We start from the raw sequence: 19525 nt of genomic DNA, 5'->3' as shown, positions 1-19525 counted from the left end.
TTTTTTTTTTTAAGATTTTATTTATTTATTTGACAGAGAGAGACACAGCGAGAGAGGGAACACAAGCAGGGGGAGTGGGAGAGGGAGAAGCAGGCTCCCCGCAGAGCAGGGAGCCCGATGCGGGACTCGATCCCAGGACCCTGGGATCATGACCTGAGCTGAAGGCAGTCGCTTAACCAACTGAGCCACCCAGGCGCCCGCCACTAGAGGATTTTAAGGAGGGTAATGATATGGATGTGATTTACATTTTTAAAAGATCACTGGTAAGAATGGAGAAAATGGGGAAGGGAACCAGTTAGAAATTTAGGACAACAATCTGCGGAGAGAATAGGATAGTGGCTTGGACCAAAGTGTAAACAGTAGTAAATACAGAGCAAAGTGGGAAAATTCAAGATTCAAGGGACATTTTGAGGTGGAGCTGACAGAACTTAATAATGTGATAAGGAAGAAAAGAGCAATCAGGTATGACTTGCGGCTTTTGCCTTGAGCAATTCTGCAATCAGTGGTAAGCTTTATGGCCGCGAAGATTACCGATGGAAGGGGCAAATGGCCAACAGACATGCTCTGCACAACCGGCCAGTCTGAAATTCCCTGTCATCATCCAAATGGAGTTATCAGGTAGGCAACAGGTACTATTTCCTATCCCCTCCTCCAGCTGGATATGTCCCATATATCAGATCCATGTTTCCAGAAAGAAAATTGGGACCCCAAGCATAATTGCTTCCCATGCATCCCAGCCCACAGCAGTCATGCAGTAAATTATTTTCATATGTGCTTAACTCCACATTGCAGTGGCTCGTGCCAGACAGTCACAGAGTCGTAACTGAAATCATGAAAAAACTACTCAAAGGAGGCTATATCAACCCTGTCTCAGACAATTAAACTAAGACATTCAGTCCTTGAATTTATTTCTCCAAAATAAGAAATAGAATGAGATGAAAATCTAGTATTCTAATCTATAAGCCAGGGCTTTCCTACTAGAACACGGATATAACTTCACAGTAACTGTTATGGCTTGAACTGTGTCCCCCAAAAAGATGTTGATGTCTTAATACCTAAGAATGTGATCTTATCTGGAAATAGGATCTTTCTGGATGATCAAATTAACATGAGATCGTCGAGGTGAGGCTTAATCCAATATAACTAGCATTCTTACAGAAAGGGGAAGTTTGGACACAGAAACAAATACGCACAACAAGAGAGAAAGCCATGTGAACATGGAAGTTCAAATCAGAATGATGCATCTACAAGCCAAGGGATGCCAAAGATGCCAGAAGACAAAGATTCTCCACCAGAAGGTAGAAGTGAATAATGGAACAGTCTTCCTCACAGCCCTGCTTGTCACCTTGCTCTCAGACTTCTAGCCTCCTGAACTGTGAGACAATAAATTTCTGTCACTCTAAAGCACCCAGTCTTTGGTACTTTGTTACAGCAACCCTAGAAAACCAACCCACTAACTATAAGAACTAGATTTTCAGGGGCGCCTGGGTGGCTCAGTCGTTAAGCGTCTGCCTTCTGCTCAGGTCAGGATCCCAGGGTCCCGCACTCAGCGGGGAGCCTGCTTCTCCCTCTCCCACTCCCTCTGCTTGTGTTCCCTCTCTTGCTGTGTCTCTCTCTATCAAATAAATAAATAAAATCTTAAAAAAAAAAAAAAAGAAAGAACTAGATTTTCATAATCTGGGAAGTCTAGACTCAAAACTAACTGGAAGGAAAAAAAAGAGTCATACTTCAAATACACAATAGATTCTTCTCCCCAAGCTTAGCCGAGCTACTTAGTAAGCTTTGCAACTTTGGACAAGTCATCCCCTTTGAGTTTTGATGCTCTTATTTGCAAATTAAGACAGTTGTAAGAATCAAAATGAGAGAATGTACAGTAAGTTACCTGCAGTCTATGAGAGCTACATAAACGTAATGTTATTATTAATATGATTACATGATGATGACCTAGTAAAAAATATAGAAACACTAAGTATCAAGCCATAATTACTTACCTACAGAAGATGTGCTCACATCCCCCTAAACACACAGGCTCCCTCAGAACATGAGTGCTGTTTGAAGAAAAGAAAACAATCAAGACTTAGGTCATTGTTAGATAAACATTTTACACCCAACATTTCATAAATCCAAGGCCTATCACTACCATAGTTCTCTTTCTCAGAAGATATTAAGCAGAAAAATTAAGGATGTATTTATTTGAAAGGCTGTTACTACCTGATTAAATACTGTATCATCACACATCTGCTGGACTCAAATAGCTACTACCAAACTCAGTACACACTGTAACATTTTCTATAATGCACATACTGGGAAATCATAGAAGCAACTCTGTGCAAGTATCTCTATACTCTTACAGGCAAAAACAACCACTGGCTGCTTCTTTCAACTACTAAGATACATCTTCACCTAATGATTCAAAGTACAGACCATAAATTTCAAAATAAGACTTAAAAATAGAATGACCATATATTATCCATATGAGAACATTTCTCAGAGTGAAGGGGCGTGATAACTGAATAGGACACCGGGACAAGCAGGTATAAACCAGGGCTGACCCAGGAAAATCAGGACATCTGATCACTTTGACCCTAAGAATTCACGATTTCCCATAGGAATACACTGGTTTCTGGCTATTGTTAAGTGGCCATTTACATTTCATTGATGCCTTGTCAAAAATACAGCCATTCTTTCAGTTCACAATTGGTTGACTGTTTTGTACTTTAAGCAACCGCAAAAAGGAATCATCATTCTGCAGACTGAATGAGATTCATGGCATTGGGGGAAGAGAGACAGAAACACAATTATTGTCCATCAAAGTACCTGCTACATTTGATAACCCTCTGAAAGTAACAGTACTTACTTATTAATAAACACATCAAGTCATTACTTTCAGAGGGCGTAATGCAGTGAGAGCAAACAGGAAAAACAAAGCTTTCAAAGGTTGAACATTTTTTTGTGCTTGGTTTATTACACTAACCTTAGGACCTTTAGGTATTTACACCATTATTATCCAATTACCTCTGTACATATTACCACATATCAATAAAAACAGTTTTCCACATTTCTTGAAAGATCAGAAGTATCACACTGCACATTTTAATAAATATGAACATTAAAGTGAAATTGAGCTTTCAGAAAGAATGCTAAAAACAGAGTACACACCTACAATGTTATCCTCAAGATACCAAAAATGGTGCTCACTGACATTATAAAACCCATTACTTTTTTAAAACTCACAATATCTGATTTTTCTATCACACTACACAGATCACAGCAATAAAAATATGACTTGTGACGTGCCAGCCACTTTTGTGATTCTGGCAGTTAAGATGATCTCTGCTCCAGCGCCCATATTCCTCCTGTAATTTTTGTTCATGATTTCATCTACCAAATCTCATCTCTTATCTCCTAATCAAGTGTGTTGAATTCTACTTCATTCCAAGCTCTGCTCTAAGTTCTCAGAAGTGGTGGTGTTTCACCTCCCCCATCATAATAATTCCCTGTATCTCTTTCATTCCATCACTCTGACCAAACCTCCACCTTCAGGTCGCGCTCCACCTTGAGAGAACACCATTCAGTTCATTAGCTCCTTGGATTCCCTAGGCCAGAGTTAACTACTTCACAGTCACCTTCACCACCACCCCATTTCCACTGACCTCTGAGACACTCACAGACACCAATCTACAAGGCCAGATAGGCCCCGCAGTCCACTCCTTCCTCGCCCACTCTCAGACTATGACTAACAATTATAAAAAGACAGGGAGATAAGAGTGCCTAGGTGGCCCAGTCAGTTAAGCGTTGGACTCGATCTCAGCTCAAGTCATGATCTTAAGGTCGTGAGACAAAGCTCCGCGTTGGGTTCAGTGCAGAGTCCGCTTGGGATTCTCTCTATCCCTCTCCCTCTGCCCCTCCCCCTGCTCGCTCGCTCTCTAAAAAAAAAAAGAGAGAGAGAGAGAGATAAATGTGTCTCTATACATTTAGCTGGTAATTTCTTCACCTTTGCATCTCTACCAAAGTGGCACATATTTGTGGTGAGTAAACAAATGAATAGATGCTATTTGAAACAATCTCCATGCTCTGAAATCCCATTAACCTGACTGGAGATGAACAGTGTGAGCTTTTCACCACCCATTCCTACCTCTTCATCCATAATGCTATCTGTCCCTTCAGGCTCAGAGGAAAAGATCTCCTGTAGTCACTCTTCCTTCTTAAAATGTGCTGCTGGATCTCTCCCTAGATCCCTTATCTTCTCTGTCTCCTAAAGTGTTCTATTCTCATCATTATAGTCACCTTTCTTCTTCCATCTGCCTAAACATGCACAGGTAGGTACTCTCTCTTCCACCCTAAAAAAAAAGCACTTTCTTTAGATCCTGCCTCTCACTCTACCTTCAACCCCAGCTCTTCCCTACAGATCAAAGGTCCTAAGTGCTCTACAGAGTTCACTCCATCTCCTTACCTCCCTAGCTTTAACTCCCAACACTGCTGAAACTGCTCCCCAAAAGCACTTTTAGGCCTCATTTTCCCTGACCCTTCTGTGAAGTAACGTTGACCTCAACTTCTTTCCTGAAACCTTTCCTTCTGTTGAGTCTTAATTTTCTTACAGCACATTTATCTGCCCATTTCAGCATTTCGTTAACTGCTTCTTTCCTATCTCTCAATTGTAGGCTTACACCCAGGATGCAGTCCACAGACTTCAGCTTTCTATGGTAGTACTCTACTCAATGCCTTGATTCTGTTTCTAAACTTAAATTTCCTTTCTAAGATGACTCTGAACCCTTTATCTATGGTTCTGACCCTTCACCCTAGCGATGAGATGCTACAGTGTAATTAGCAATGAATCTAATATCTATGAATAACTGATCAACTGTACTAATTATTCTAATTAGTGAGCTAAAATATATTTTGTTGCTATTAACAGATGAGGAACAACACTGGAGGAGTGACGGAGAAGTATGTGCCTGTGAGCATAGGGGAAGGAGCAGGGAGAGGGGTGTTATAACCAAGACTGGGAGGGAGCCATGTCAAGGTCAAAAGAATGTTACTGAAGAGCTCAAAAGTGCAGATACAGAGGGTGGCAATGATCTATGTCAGAGCCAGGCTTTCTGACAATGCCTAGAGCTTAGCTGAGAAGATACTGTGGAATAAAACAATTTCTATTACAACCAGACAATATCTATCAAAATTTTAAATGCACCCACTTTTTTTTTTTTTAAAGATTTATTTATTTATTTGAGAGAGCGAGAATGAGAGAGAGAGAGTACATGGGGGGGGGTTAGAGGGAGAAGCAGGCTCCTTGCTGAGCAGGGAGCCCGATGCGGGACTCGTTCCAGGGACTCCAGGATCATGACCTGAGCCGAAGGCAGTCGCTCAACCAACTGAGCCACCCAAGCGCCCCTAAATGCACCCACTTTTAATTCAACTATTCCCCTGCCAGTAATTTATCTTTTAGAGAAACTGAGATGCTTGCAAAACTGAAACTTCAAAAGACCAAAAATATCTACTTAAGACAGGATACCAAGAGATTCCAGAGATTAAGAAATAATAAAACTAAAATGTCATAAATACATATATATATATATTTTTTTAAAGGACTCAGAATAGCATAAGACATCTCAAGAGGATAACAGGGATGCATGGCCTTCAAAATAATGATTGAAAATTACTTTGTACTTCAAATTCTATATAGTCATCTTCCATAGTAGAAAGTTAATAGATAATAAGAAAACTTATTAGTTAGAAAGTAAATAAATAAATGTCTAAAATGGAAAAATTCAAGAAGTAGCAATAGAAACATATCATTTGGAAATGTAGACGTAAATTATGAAGAACTAAGAGATGAAAGAGGTTGTATCTGAAGTACAGATGAAGCAAAAGAATGTTTCCATTATGTCTTTGCCTTATTGACTTTGTTGACTATGTTCATGTATAATTTTAATAAAAAATTTTAAAATGTAAAGGCCAATGGACAAGGATATTCACTCCAGCACAGATTACCACAAAAGACCCGAAATAACCTAAATTTTAATCAACAAGGAAATGGTTACATACATCATGACACATCTCCTGATGTATAGCATCTTCTCATCTGAGGCATATAATGCTGATATAAACACAGACAACCTCTTATTAAAAGATACACAAAAAAATTGATCATAGTGGGTCCTTAAAGAAAAGGATTCGGGCTCACCTGTCATTCACTTATTTAATGGCCACATACCTTGATATTTTAATGCATGTATTACTTTCAATTTTTAAAAACTTATTATTAAGAAGTTCTTCACAATCCAGTAACTACAAAGCAGGCAACCTTTTCTTATACTGCTCCTCCACAAAAACTCTGCTCTCAACAGTCTGCAACATTTCTCAAATAACACCCAATGTCCAAAACCAAGCCCAGGACTGCTTAGAATGTTCTCCCCAGCCTAGAATACCCTTCCTCCCTCCCACCCCCAAAACTATTCAAGCCCAACACGTCCAAATACTATCCAGGATGATAAAATAAAAACAACACTGAACAAAGAAACACAGAATTCCTGGATTTTAGTTTCTATACCATCACTTATGCAAAATCTGTACCTTGCACCAGACACGTAAAGACACAAGGTTGCCTGCAACACAATCTATATACTAAGGGGCTTATAATTGAACTAGGTAATTTTATAAGCAAAGTTAGTGTATGACTTAAGAGAAGTACGAAACACTCTAACGTTCCAGAGAGATGGAATCTAGTTGGAGCTCTGGAAATCAATGCTGAAAGCGAAATATTTTGTATTTTATCTGCTTGATTCCTTATTTTTCCCACTGGTCTCCAAATAGATTGTAGCCCTACAAACAGGAGATGTTGACTTTTATTTTTTCTGAGCTCCCCAACACACTATTACCTCCCTAGCATGGTGCTATATGAACAGCAGAATTTCAATAAATCCTTAGTGAATGAAGCAAATGGAAAACTACGTGCAAAAATGTATTTATATTAACAATTCTATTTTATCCTTACCCTATTCTTTGTTTGATATACATATATATTAAAAAGAAACAAAAATACAGAAGAATAAGAAAAGACATTTGCATGGTAACAGGATTTCTGTACCTTGAAAATTTAGCTACTCTACTTTTTCCCATCTGCAGTCATATTCCTGTTACTTTACATGTAGTTGATTTGGAAAGATTGGCGCAGTCAGAGGATTATAACTTAGGGAAGAACTAAGTAGTGAGAACAAATAATCTTTTTTTATAAAAAGGTCCTATTGAAATAAAAATTTCTTTGCAAAGAAGAAAAGGACAGTAAATTCAGCTGAGATTACAATACGGAGGCAGACCTATTTCTTAACAGAACAGCTCCCTAAGCTTCTATGAAATAAACTGCTATTTAACGTTAGGCAAGACAGCTAGCTACCACAGTGCTCTTACATTTTAGGAAACTGTCAGGTTATTTTGCCAAGTGTGGACCAACACATCTGGTTAACAAGTTTTCCAAGCCAATTAAACAATTTCTTGTATTTATCTTTAGAATAAACAAAATTGTTATCAAGTAAGGGATATGAATAATGACTCGAAAGCATCTTATTCTGTGTATTTTGTATGCCAAATGCAAGTAAATCACATGGGAAAAATTTTTTAAAAATCATGTCTAATTGTTTAGTGTTAGTAAATGAATAAATCAATGAGCCAATATACCAAAAGCCAAATGGGCAACAGACTTCTATCTATTAACGATTAATTATAATAGGATCTGTTATGAGACAAACAAGCCACAGAGAATATCATGTATGTCTGACTCAAACAGTACCTGTTTACTCTGTCCTCTATTCCCTTTCTTCCAAAGCAAAACAGTACCTAAGTAACTGTCCTTAAAGCTTCACCTCTTCCACCTAATGTTCAAATGTTGAGTTTCAAGGCTCAGACACAGGCGTTCATCTTTATATTCGCTTCCCTGCTCACTTCTAGAACTATGCCTTAAATTACCATCTTACATCCAGATGACTGTCAAAAGTACACTCCCAGCCTGAAATCCCTCCTCTAAGTCCCAGACCCATATAACAACTCCACTTGTAAGACGATCCCCTATACTATAAGAAACAGATGCTCTATGTCTCTGGTAAGTTTCTCTGGCAGTCCCAAGCCCTATATAATACCAGGTATGTGTAGGCCTGTGCAAGTCATGGTTCTAGCTCTAACTCCCAGGGACAAAGACCTTTGCCTTCTACATTTGCCCTAAGTCCTTAGTCATTGTTTACTATGGGTAACTAACCCCAGGAAACTATGGAGGATTCTTGGTGAGGCAAGTGAAATTAACCAGGTCCTTCTGGTATTTCCACCTGCAAAGACTCCTCAAATGTCCTCCCAACTTAACCTAAATTCTTTTATACATTAATTTAACAAACACTAAGAAACTATGTCTTCAGCACCGTGGCTACAAATGTGAACCTGTCTTTATGAAATGTGTAATATAACTGAAGGCAACAGGTTATCAAAGAATCAAAATACCACATTAAGTAAATCAATCCCACAATTAGGAAGGATATATGATACATGCTGAACACCAATGATTTGTGCCCTTTTCTGGATGTATGTTAAACCTCAATAAAAGTTTTAAACAAAAATTTACATCCAGTGGAAACTAATAATTATGGAATCTGCAAACTGAAGGGAGCCTTAGAAAGGGCTACTTAGTCCATTTTCCTCATTTTATAGATGAGGACACCCGAGTTACAGGGAAGTTAACACTAATCACTTCTCCTTAGGAACTATGCAAACTGACTCAATAGTTTGTTGTTAGGCCATTAATCACTCTCTGATCTGACGCTTTCTTAACTCTTTGCCCACCTGACTCACTTCCCCTTTATTCTACAGTACCTTTTAGTATATTGTGATTAGCACATTCCACCTGTCTCCATCTATGAAAATCTTTCCAAGACCCAATTCAAAAGCCATGAAGCTTTCCTGTACTGGCACCATCCAAGTACTCTTCTCTGCATCTCCGTGGCCCTCATCCTAATTTTCCCTGAACTCTGTGTGCATTTTATCCCTTACAGTTAAGCATTTGCTTCTTAAGAGTAGAAAATGTCTCACCATAGCATCACTAACGTAGTGCCTCAGTGATCGCTTGTGGTCCTAATAAAGAACCAGCACCAGAGCATGCCAAAGGAGTAATCATCCCATTTAAGGATCACTGGCCTATTAAAATGCTTCTGAACATTCAAAACTAATGAAGGCAAAAGCTTAATGCTGGGGTCAGGAAATCTATCCTGTGTTTTACAAACATTCATACAGCACTTAGAACATAATAGGCATTGCTCTAAGTATCTTATAAATATTAACTCATTTAATTCCCATAACCTTATAAGATAGAAACTACTACTAATTCATTTTGCAAATGAAAAAAGCATACAAAGATAAAATAATTTACCCAAAATCACTGAGCCACGATTGGAAGCCAGTGTTCAAAATCAATGCTCTTAACAACTAAGGTATTCAATAAGTGAAAACAATCCTGACTGCCTTTAAAATGACAAAAGATAATTTAGAAAAATAAAATCCCCTACCCTAAAAATCACAAGATTCCTTTTTTATTTTTTACTAAAAGTCGATTTAAAACGTGCTAGAACTCCAAATTACATTGTAGTAGAGGTCAAAGCCCCCCCTGTTCCAAATGGCAAGCGGTACCTAATTATTTTAATTCACAAAAGAGTGTCATATGACCTGTGGGCTTTTACACTACAGCTCCTATTATTTTTTTCCTACTGCCTTTAGGAACATGTTATTACTAACTATGCTTTCTGCCAGCTTCTCAAATGACATAGTCGTCCTCATTTTTCCAAATCTTTAAATAGCTTCTATCTGGTTGTGAGGCTTGGACCTAACACAAATGTCACATCTGGCCTCTTGAAAAATTTCATCCGCTTCACCTTGGAGCCACACTCATGTTAAAGGTCGAGAAAGGATGCCCTGTAATGTAGCCAATCCACCCTCACCCTCAAGTAATGCTTCCTGCAAAATAGATCCAATATGCTACGCGAGACAGGTGACACCTGGGAACGCCAATATAGATGACAGCTGCAAGCTGAATGTGAGGGTAATCGGGGTAATCACTAGCCCACTGGGTAGAACTCTGAAACTCTGTAAAAGGGCATACTGACACACAATTTCAAATAACATGACACTGCTATGAATGGTGGGTAGCAAAAGCAAGTAGCAGACCATCCAGAGTTGCTCCTTTCAAGCAATGATATCAGGCGGATACTAGGAAAAGGCAGAGGTGGAAAGAATGGGTTTGGTTTTTTTGTTTCGTTTTTTTTTTCTCCCCATGGGTAAGGAAAAACTGGCCATGCTTTATTCACTACGAACAGTGCCAAAACATACAGAGACACCGAGAAGACCACAAAATCATTTCTAAATATTAAATCTCATGGCATATAAAATTTTACACTGAGAAGGATCTTTAAAGTTAAGACATTCTACTCATTAAAACAGTTTGGCCAACTATAGCCTATGCACCAAATCAAGACTATCTTTGTACAGCCTTGAGCTAAGAATGCTTTTTGGGTTTTTTTTTGTTTTGTTTGAAGATTTTATTTATTTGAGAGAGAGAGCGCACCTGCACAAGAGAGCATGAGCAGGGGAAAAGGGCAAAGGCAGAGGGAGACGCAGACTCCCCGCTGAGCAGCGAGCCCTATGCAGGGCTGGATCCCAGCATCCTGGGACGGTGACCTGACTGAGCCACCCAGGCGCCCCTGTTTTTAAGGGCTGTAAAAAAACAAAAAAAATAAGAACAGAGACCGTGGCCAGCAAAGCCTAAAATAGTTATTTTTTGACTCTTTACAGGAAAAGTTTGCACAGCCCTAGGTTAAAAAATGCAAAGAAACAGGTGAGTTTAGTTATTCCATCAGTGGTTCATTTACTAATTTTTTAAGAAAAATCACTGGAGTTCACTATTATTCTCCAGCCAACAGAATGAATTATATTAAGTCTGGACCTAGTTACTAATGTCCACTTTCAAGCCTCTGGCTCTTATTGTCTGCTCGCTTCAGTAAGAAACTGGAAAAATATTTGGTTGGGGATAAAAAGTGAAATTGGCTATATTAGATTTTAGGACAACCTATAGATTATTCTTATAAATCACCTACTTTGTCTTCCCCGAACCACTCAGCAAGCAGGCTATACTTCTTTGTATTTTTATAAGACAGCTATTATTTAACACTTATCCTATGACAACCAACATACTCAACACTGTGCACATATAATTTCATTTAGTTTCTTCCCTCCCACAGAATGTTAGCGTCATAAGGATTGAGGTTTTTGTCTGCTTTGTTCACTAACGAAGCCCTAGTGCCAAAAGAGCACTTTGCTGGTGCTCAATAATATATTATTAAGGAATCCTCATAGGTGGATGAGCTGAGCACTATTATCACTCAGGGAAACCAAGGCAGAGAATTTGAATGACCTGGGCCATAGTGTCAAAGCTAGAACCTGAACTCAGGCAGTCTGACTCTCCAGTCTAAGCAAAGCACTAGGCTGCTGCCTGCCCTAATGCCTTCCATACAAAAATGTCCCATCCGAACGTCTAACTTTTGTTGAATTATGAAGGTATGATTATAATTGCTTCTATTATAGCAACTGGCAGAGCCAGTTTTAAATTTCTTATTCTCAGATGGATGACCCTTGTGTTATGAAAAAACATACACAACTCAGAATGTCTCCATGTGCTAGCAAAAGTGCCACTTTTCTAATGGGTGCAATGATTTTTTAAAGTTTTATAAAACAAAATATAAGTGCAAAAGTCTGTGACCGTTAAGTCCATTTCTTTTTTGTTTTTTAAGATTTATTTGAGAGAGAAAAAAAAAAAAGATTTGAGAGAGAGAGAGAGAAAAGAGAGAGGGAGAAGAGGTGGAGGGGCAGAGGGAGAAGGAAAGGGAGAATTTCAAGCAGACTCCCCATCCTGGGCTAGATCTCAGGACCCTGAGATCACTGATGGAGCGAAAATCAAGGGCCCCACGCTTACCCTACTGAGCCACCCAGGTGCCCCACAGCTAAGCCCATTTCATTTTTAAAGAAAAACCTGCGGTGTTACTTGTACTTTATGTATATTTTTTTTTAAAGATTTTTTTTTATTATTTATTTATTTGACAGAGAGAGAGATAGCGAGAGCAGGAACACAAGCAGGGGGAGTGGGAGAGGGAGAAGCAGGCTTCCTGCCGAGCAGGGAGCCCGATGTGGGACTCGATCCCAGGACCCTGGGATCCTGACCTGAGCCGAAGGCAGACGCTTAACGACTGAGCCACCCAGGCGCCCACTTGTACTTGATGTATATCTAAGTTCTGCAGGTTGGAAATCAAGAGGGAAAAAAAACAAATCAAAACAAAGTCCAAAAAAGAAACACAGTCAGGACAGCTACAAGCAGAGAGAAAACCTATCTGAGTGATAATGATGCAGAAATACTGAGCTGTACGCACAGCAGGTGCTCAATCAATGCTTTTGGAAGAAATGAAAAAGGTGACAATTCCTTCTTGCGTTTTATAAACCTCCTTGGTTTGTACAGTACGAAAAGCTACAGGAAAAGAAGCATGGAGTAGCAGTCATGAAAATGATGTCTTCAGATATAATGAAAACCTGGAAGTGAGAAGACTCCCATGGCGCAACAACATGAAGGAAAATAAGAAACAAAAAATAAAAAATAGCATCCGTAAGAGCTGGAATCTCGAGCCGTACAGGCTTTTGACTAAACCAAGGAAATGAGAAACTGAGAAATAGAATGGCGGCGTCCATCACACAGCTATCTTGAATCTACCCCCAACAAGGGTACCCAAAACTCTCCCCAGAAAGAGATGCTACGGAGAAATGGTCGAACGGCCAGGCCAGCTCAGCAATGAGCGACATTGCTTCAAACTCAGCAGCCCTCGGCAGAGGTGCTGTGATTACTTTGGTCAGCAGGGGTCCGGGGCCCTGTAAAAAGTGCAGATGTCTTAGCCCCACCCCAGCCCTACGAAGTCAATCTCTGGAGGCGGGGCCTGGGATCTGCATTTCTGGCCACACCTCCAGACGAGTCTCCGGCCCGCTAAGTTCGAAAACTACCAATCTTCGTTGGGTTTGGTGAAGAAAAGGCAAGAAAGCCGCGCGGAAAGGCTGTGAACGGGGCCCAGGGAGGGGCTAACTTAACACCAGATCCCTGGGCAGGTACTAACTCTGCTCGCCGGCCCGACTGCGGGACGGCAACGGGAAGAGGGAACCCGGGGTTTGAAAAGATCCCCACCCGCCCCGAGATTGGTGCGACCCTGACCCCCGCCCTCGCGGCAACCCGCCCGAGGGTCCGTCTTTACCAACGCGAGCAGCGCAGCAGCTTCTCCAGCCGGTCGAGCGCGGCGCGGCTGTGGGCCCAGGCCCCGCGCCCCTCCGGCTCCATGGTGGGCGCAGGACGAGGCTCGTTCCCGGAGCGGACCCTCGGCTGCCTGTTCCCCGGCATCGCCCCGCCTTCCGGGGAAGGGCTCCTCCCAGATCTGGAGCCGCGGCGGGCTCGGGCAACGACCGAGACGCCGCAGGCCCGCGACCCGACCCCGGCAGAGCGGTCCCCGAGTCTGGGCGGGCAGGACGCTGGGGGGCGGGGCCCGAGGGGCGGGGCCGCGGAAACGCGCCAAAAGTCCGGGCGCGCGAGACGGGAGGGGTGGGGCCTGCGGTTGGCGGGAAAGGGGGCGGGTTCAGACCGCCCGGAGGGGTGAAACCGAGAAAAAAAGCAAGTCCTTGACTTTCCTGAACCGACGGCTCTAGGGACCTTCGGCAAGGCTTAACGGATGGAGGGAACTTTTAGTTGAGAATAATCTCTAAGGACTGCTGTTTCGACTACCGTAACACTTGGGAAAGCTTTGATCATGACACTGAATATGCCACCTTCCTTACTCCTAAAGTTAACTTTCTCCTCCCCTCCACCTTTTCCAGGCTTGTTTTGTTAAAGATGTGTCTACCCTCCACATAAGAATCCTTCATTGATCACCATATTAAATGGATAACACCTACTGAGCACCCTTCACCCTCCCCATCCAATCTACTGCCAAATCTTTGCGTTTCCCTCCTTGATTTACTCTCAAATCTACCCACTTCTGTCTTCACTCCACCACAGGCCCTTTGTCTCATTCTCACCTAGACTGTTCCCATAGTTTTCTGGCTGATAATCCCTGTGTCCACCCAAGTCCCCTCCAATCCTTAGGCTACACTGTAGCCATCTAAAATATTTCCAAATAAACACTTGGTTAGTAGAAGCAGAGTGGGTAAAACTAAGATCTTATAGGGTGTTTTAACTGACCTATAATAGCATAGTAAACCAAATTTTTTTTCTTAATCTCACAGGTAGTCAAGAAATTGATTATTAACCCTGTTAAGCCAATGCTTACTCTTTGCAGAGCCTCAGAGAAATCAAACTCTAGGAGACTTGAAATGTTAAACTTAAAGCGTTGCTATGGTGTGTGTAACAGAGTAAATTGGGGAGTTCTCACACTTTTTTAATTAGGACATAATGTAACTGATGAGAGTAAATGCAAATTTCACATTTTCGTAAAATGCTGTAAGGCCCAAACAGTTGTCACTGGCCTATTTGTACAGTGCTGCTAAATGAATTGTGATACAGGGGCAATGAGATCTTCCTCCCATTAGTTTCCTTTTCCTTCCTTCTGCCATTGCCCCATTACCTCTCGCCAAATCTCATGAAATTCCCAGCAGCTGTTTGATGGTGGCCATAATAAACTCATCAAGAGAATAAGCAAGGTTATTCTTCCATCTGCAACTTGCCCTTCTACTTCCTTCCTTCCAGCCCTGTCACAGTGCAAGTGGAGGATGCTTTACTTTTACTTGTTAAATTCCAGTATAGTTAGCACAGTGTTACATTAGTTCCAGATGTATAATATAGTGATTCAGCAATTCTTTACATTACTCAGTGCTCATCACAATTAGTGTACTCGTGGGGCGCCTGGGTGGCTCAGTCAGTTAAGGGGCTGCCTTTGGCTCAGGTCATGATCTCAGGGTCCTGGGATTGAGCCCCACGACTGGCTTTCTGCTTAGCGGGGAGTCAGCTTCTCCCTCTTCCTCTGCCTGCCTCTCTTACTCTGTCAAATGAATAAATTAAATCATAAAAAAAAGTGTACTCTTAATCTCCTTCATTTATTTCACCCATCCCCCCACCCATGTGCCCTCTAGTAACAACCAATTCTCTATATGTAAGAGTCTGTTTCTTGGTTTGTCTTTTTTTTTTTCTGTGTTCATTTATTTTGTTTCTTAAATTCCACATATGAGTGAAATCATATGGTATTTGTCTTTCTCTGACATACTTATTTCACTTAGCATAATACCCTCTGGATCTATCCATGTTGTTGCAAATGGAAGATCTCATTTTTATGGCTGAGTAATATTCCATTGTGTGTCTATGTGTATGTGTGTATACATTTATACATTCATCTATGAATGGACACTTGGATTGCTTCCATCTTTTGGCTATTGCAAATAATGCAGCAATAAACATAGGGTGCATGTATCTTTTCTAATTAGTGATTTTGTATTCCTTGGGTTAAATATCCAGTAGTGGAATCGCTGGATCACATCAAAATTCTATTTTTAACATTTTGAGGAACCTTCATACTGTTTTCCACAGTGGCTGTGTTGCAGGATCGCAGGGTTCTTGTCTCATGGAGTTGAAGAATGAATCTCGCGGACACAAAAGGGTGAAGTGAAGTGAAAGTTTATTAAGTGAAGATGAGAGCCGAAAGGAAAGAAAAAAGCTCTCGAGAGTGAGAAGGGTCCCTAATGGGTGGCCACTGAGGGCTTTTAGAGGTGGTCTTTTATTGAGAACTGACTGGGAAGCTTGTGGCCTTGAGATTCTTGTGCCCTCTTGGTTTGCTCCCTTATCTCTGTTCTGCTCTGTCTCAGCATCTCCACCTGCCAGGAATAGTTTCAGAGCCGGGTCAGGGGCCTCCTGTCTCTCCTGCCTAGACCTTAACCACTTCCCTACTTCAGGGACAGGACCTATGGGCAGAAGAGCTATATTGGGATTGTGAGGAGTGACTGACTTTTTACTTTTGAATTAGAGGGGTTTAGGGATAGGGCAAGACTCCAAGGAATCTGGCAGCAAGCCTTTCAGGACCTTGAGGGGCCAGCTGCTGCCAAGATAAGGTGCCCTTTAAACACGAAGGTACTAAGGCAGCCACGAGTTCCTTGAGGAAGGTCATGCTCTGCATGTTTCAGGGATCTGCAAGCTGTTAAGATTTTAAGCTACATTTCTTTTGCCTGTGTTTCCCACATTAGCTGCACCAGTTTGCATTCCCACCAAAAGTGTGCAAGAGTTTCTTTTTCTCCACATCACTGCCAACACTTTTCTTGTGTTTTTTATTTTAGCCATTCTGACAGGCGTGAGGTGGTGTGAGATTTGTGTTTTTGAATCAACCCTTACTTTCAGCCCTGGATCCTGAATTTCAAGAGCCAATTCTTTCTCCCACGTGCATTTGTGTGTGTGCATAAAAGATGGGCAACCGATCCAGGATGAGGTACACCAAGAATGCATCAAATCCTGAAAGTCTGCTTCCAGAGAGAAATTTCCCGGGAAAATCCAGTCCATCTATAGGGTCTTGGTAAAGCCTTAGCTTAGGGCATTCGCAATAACTTGTCTTCACTTTAAAAGGGACTAAATGTCTTAATTCCCCTCCTGTGTCCCCGCAAGGACCTCCCGAGGACATCAGAGTAGAAGTGTGTTGCTCCATTTTGCTCCCAGTCTGCTCTCTTCCAGCTCAGCAGTATTCCCCAGTACCTTAGGATCTTACAAAATTATTCAGCCTATCCACTCTAAAACTCGGGTCCTACAGGCATTCTGAGGCAGATAAATTGGCTTGCTTGAGCCTGTTTCCCTATCCTCTCTTCGTGCCCTTCCTCACTGCACTGATTACCATCCGTAGTGCTACTATACTCCAAAGGCACCTCGATCTGGTCTCTTTCCTGATCTGCAGGCTCAGTATAACAGTTTGTTGAAAACAGTCTAAATGCTAATTTTTTTCTTCCATTGTGTTGTGAAGGATTTCACAAAGTAGTAAATCTTCCTCATATTCACTTGGATAAACATATTTAACAAGCAAAATGGGACAAACATAATGCCAAGACTCTCCTGCCGCGGCACGTAAAGCTATCTCCCGAATTCAGCATGTACTCTAATTCTTCTCTGGCTTTTAATTATGGTGTCAGGCAGTGGAATCAACCGCTTTGACTCTTCTGAGTGCATTCTCTTTGTCAGATATGAATTTGGTTTGCAAGGACCTCTATGAAACCTAGACTCCCCCCAAAAACTGCAGTTTGAGAACAATTAATAAAGAACAATTGAATGTGATAATTGATGGCATGGAACAAACCGCCACAGCATCGAGGAGGGTGGTCTGTGCTCTCTACATTTGACCAAGCTAGGCTTCCTAGGTGAAAATGCTCCTGACCTAAGTTAAAATCCTAAGCTCTGTGCTATTTTTTCTGGAATCCAGTGTGGCATAATGATTAAGTGCATAGAGCTCTGGAGTGAAGCAGAACTGGGTTACAGACCAAGCCCTGCCATTTCCTAGGATGGGCTCCAGGGGCCCATTGTTTTAACCTACTTTGGAACTTAGTTTCATCCTTTGTAAATTTAGAATGAATGTATACCAACCTCACACTTGTGGGGTTGTTGTGAGAAAGGAATTACAAATCGTGAGAAATGTTCTAAACCAGGAGCGCAGCACAACCAATGGATGTCCCTTCACAATGGACATGTACTGTGCTTTAATACATATATTCTCAATAAGCTTAACTCACAAGGGCTCAATACATATTCCCAATTTTAGGACTAGTTCTAGCATTTTTGAGTTGCACTAAGCAAGTTACCCTTGCTTTAAAATTCTGTTAAGAAAGAGTACATATTTGGGGTAAGAAGGAGCCACTCATTTCATGACTATTGGAGCAGAGATACCTGCCATAGCAATTCCTTTGCAAATATGACACAATAACTCTGAAAGGCAGCTTGCATTTTGTTTAATGACCATAATCTCTTTTAGCATCATCTCAAATGAAGTATCCACTGGATTCCTAACACCATCCATGGCATGATGTTAGGACCAGATAATAAAAAAAATCTTTATGGTTTTTGTTCAATTAACTTGGAGATCTTTTACTGACAATATTTTGTTCATCCTTTAAGAGCAAAATATCCTCAGCAATGAAAAAAAACAGTAAGTTTGTTCTGTGTACTATAGCTTATATGAAGCAAACAAAAAAAGTATGGCCCTAATTAATCAGTCCCCACCACTCAAGACCAATGTGGATCTCTTCTTGATTGGTACAGTTGTGCATATATCTATTGATCAAGTTATTGGCTGCAGTAAACTGAACTGTTTTGACATGCTGCTGTCTCTGACTTGCACAGAAGGACACAGTCTCAATGTCATGTAGACCTTGGAATTTATTGAAAAATTACCCAAGTCTCTAGAAGCATCTAGATCTTTTGAGATGGTGTTTGAAAGAATGTTAGCTCCATTCTTGTGGGCATCTGCCAGATTTCTGTCACAGGATCAAAAGTAACTAGTCTACGGACATAGTTACATTAATCTGTCCCTACAGCGGTGGTTTTAAAGGTTTGGGTATCTTCTGCATTGCCTGATCATTTATCAAATACAGTCTGACACAGATATTTCACTGGTCATTGTTTTTTGTTCAGCCCATTCCACTGCCTTTTATTGCTTGCTATTTTTAAGGAGACACCTCAGTAAAAACCCCCTCTTTCTGTACAGTGTAATTACTGAAGCACATAAAGCGGTTATAGCAGGGATTTATCACTTTCAGGTGGAAATACTCCCAGCCAAATAAAAGATAGAGTAGGAATGCCAGAAGCAATTTATAACAGGCTCCCTGACATTTTGTGTTGAGACTGCTCTACCACTGAATAAGCATCAAGTCATAAATCTCTGTAAACGTGATTAAAGCAAGCAAGTTATTCTTTGAGGGGACACTATAATAAAAAAAAAAAAAAAACTCTGTGATGCAAAGCAGGAAAATTCTGTTGACAAAAATCACCAAAAACAGCTGTCAGTAAAATTTACAAACAGCCTGTTTTAAATTCTGTTGAATTCCAGCAGCTGTTTGTTTGCACATAAAATGTTCATTTAGGAAATGAGCGTTGGCCCTCGTTTGGATTCCATTGTGTTTCAAAATTTTGTAATCAGCTTAATCAAAATTCATACAATAACTTAAATTTCAATGGACAAGGAAGAGGTAATTGGTATATTTAAGTATGCCTTGTATACAGTATGTGTTCAATAAAAAGAAGAAGAAACGAGTGAATACTATATACTATTATCCCTGAAAGCAGTGGTCATTACAAACCTTTTTTTTTTTTTATCCCCCATCTATATACACTGCTTTGGAAATTATGCCTTGTTCAGAGGGGATGTACTTTACTAGTATTGGTAATAACCCTTCATACCCCTTCAGCAATACATTCTAGAGTTTTAGAAAGCTGAATTAAAATTTAGTTACTGTTGTAAAG

General features: G+C 40.8%; 1 protein-coding gene across 1 annotated transcript in view; it reads right to left on the bottom strand.

Annotated features, from left to right (window-relative positions):
• Positions 1-13575, bottom strand: part of BARD1 (BRCA1 associated RING domain 1) — a 60619-nt gene extending 47044 nt beyond the window's left edge. Inside the window, exons 1-2 of the mRNA XM_081813667.1 lie at positions 13314-13575; positions 1992-2048 (exon numbers count right to left, since the gene is read on the bottom strand). Coding sequence (XP_081669793.1) covers positions 1992-2048; positions 13314-13456 — 200 coding nt within the window. The 5' untranslated portion in view covers positions 13457-13575. The remainder of the gene's footprint in view (positions 1-1991; positions 2049-13313) is intronic.
• Between the last annotated feature and the right edge of the window lie 5950 nt (positions 13576-19525).

This window comes from Leptonychotes weddellii, chromosome 3, assembly GCF_054177405.1.
Source record: "Leptonychotes weddellii isolate Sample4059 chromosome 3, ASM5417740v2, whole genome shotgun sequence".
NCBI classification, from domain to species: domain Eukaryota; kingdom Metazoa; phylum Chordata; class Mammalia; order Carnivora; family Phocidae; genus Leptonychotes; species Leptonychotes weddellii.
Note: the sequence above shows the minus strand (reverse complement) of the source record. Positions and strands in the feature narration are given on the sequence as shown.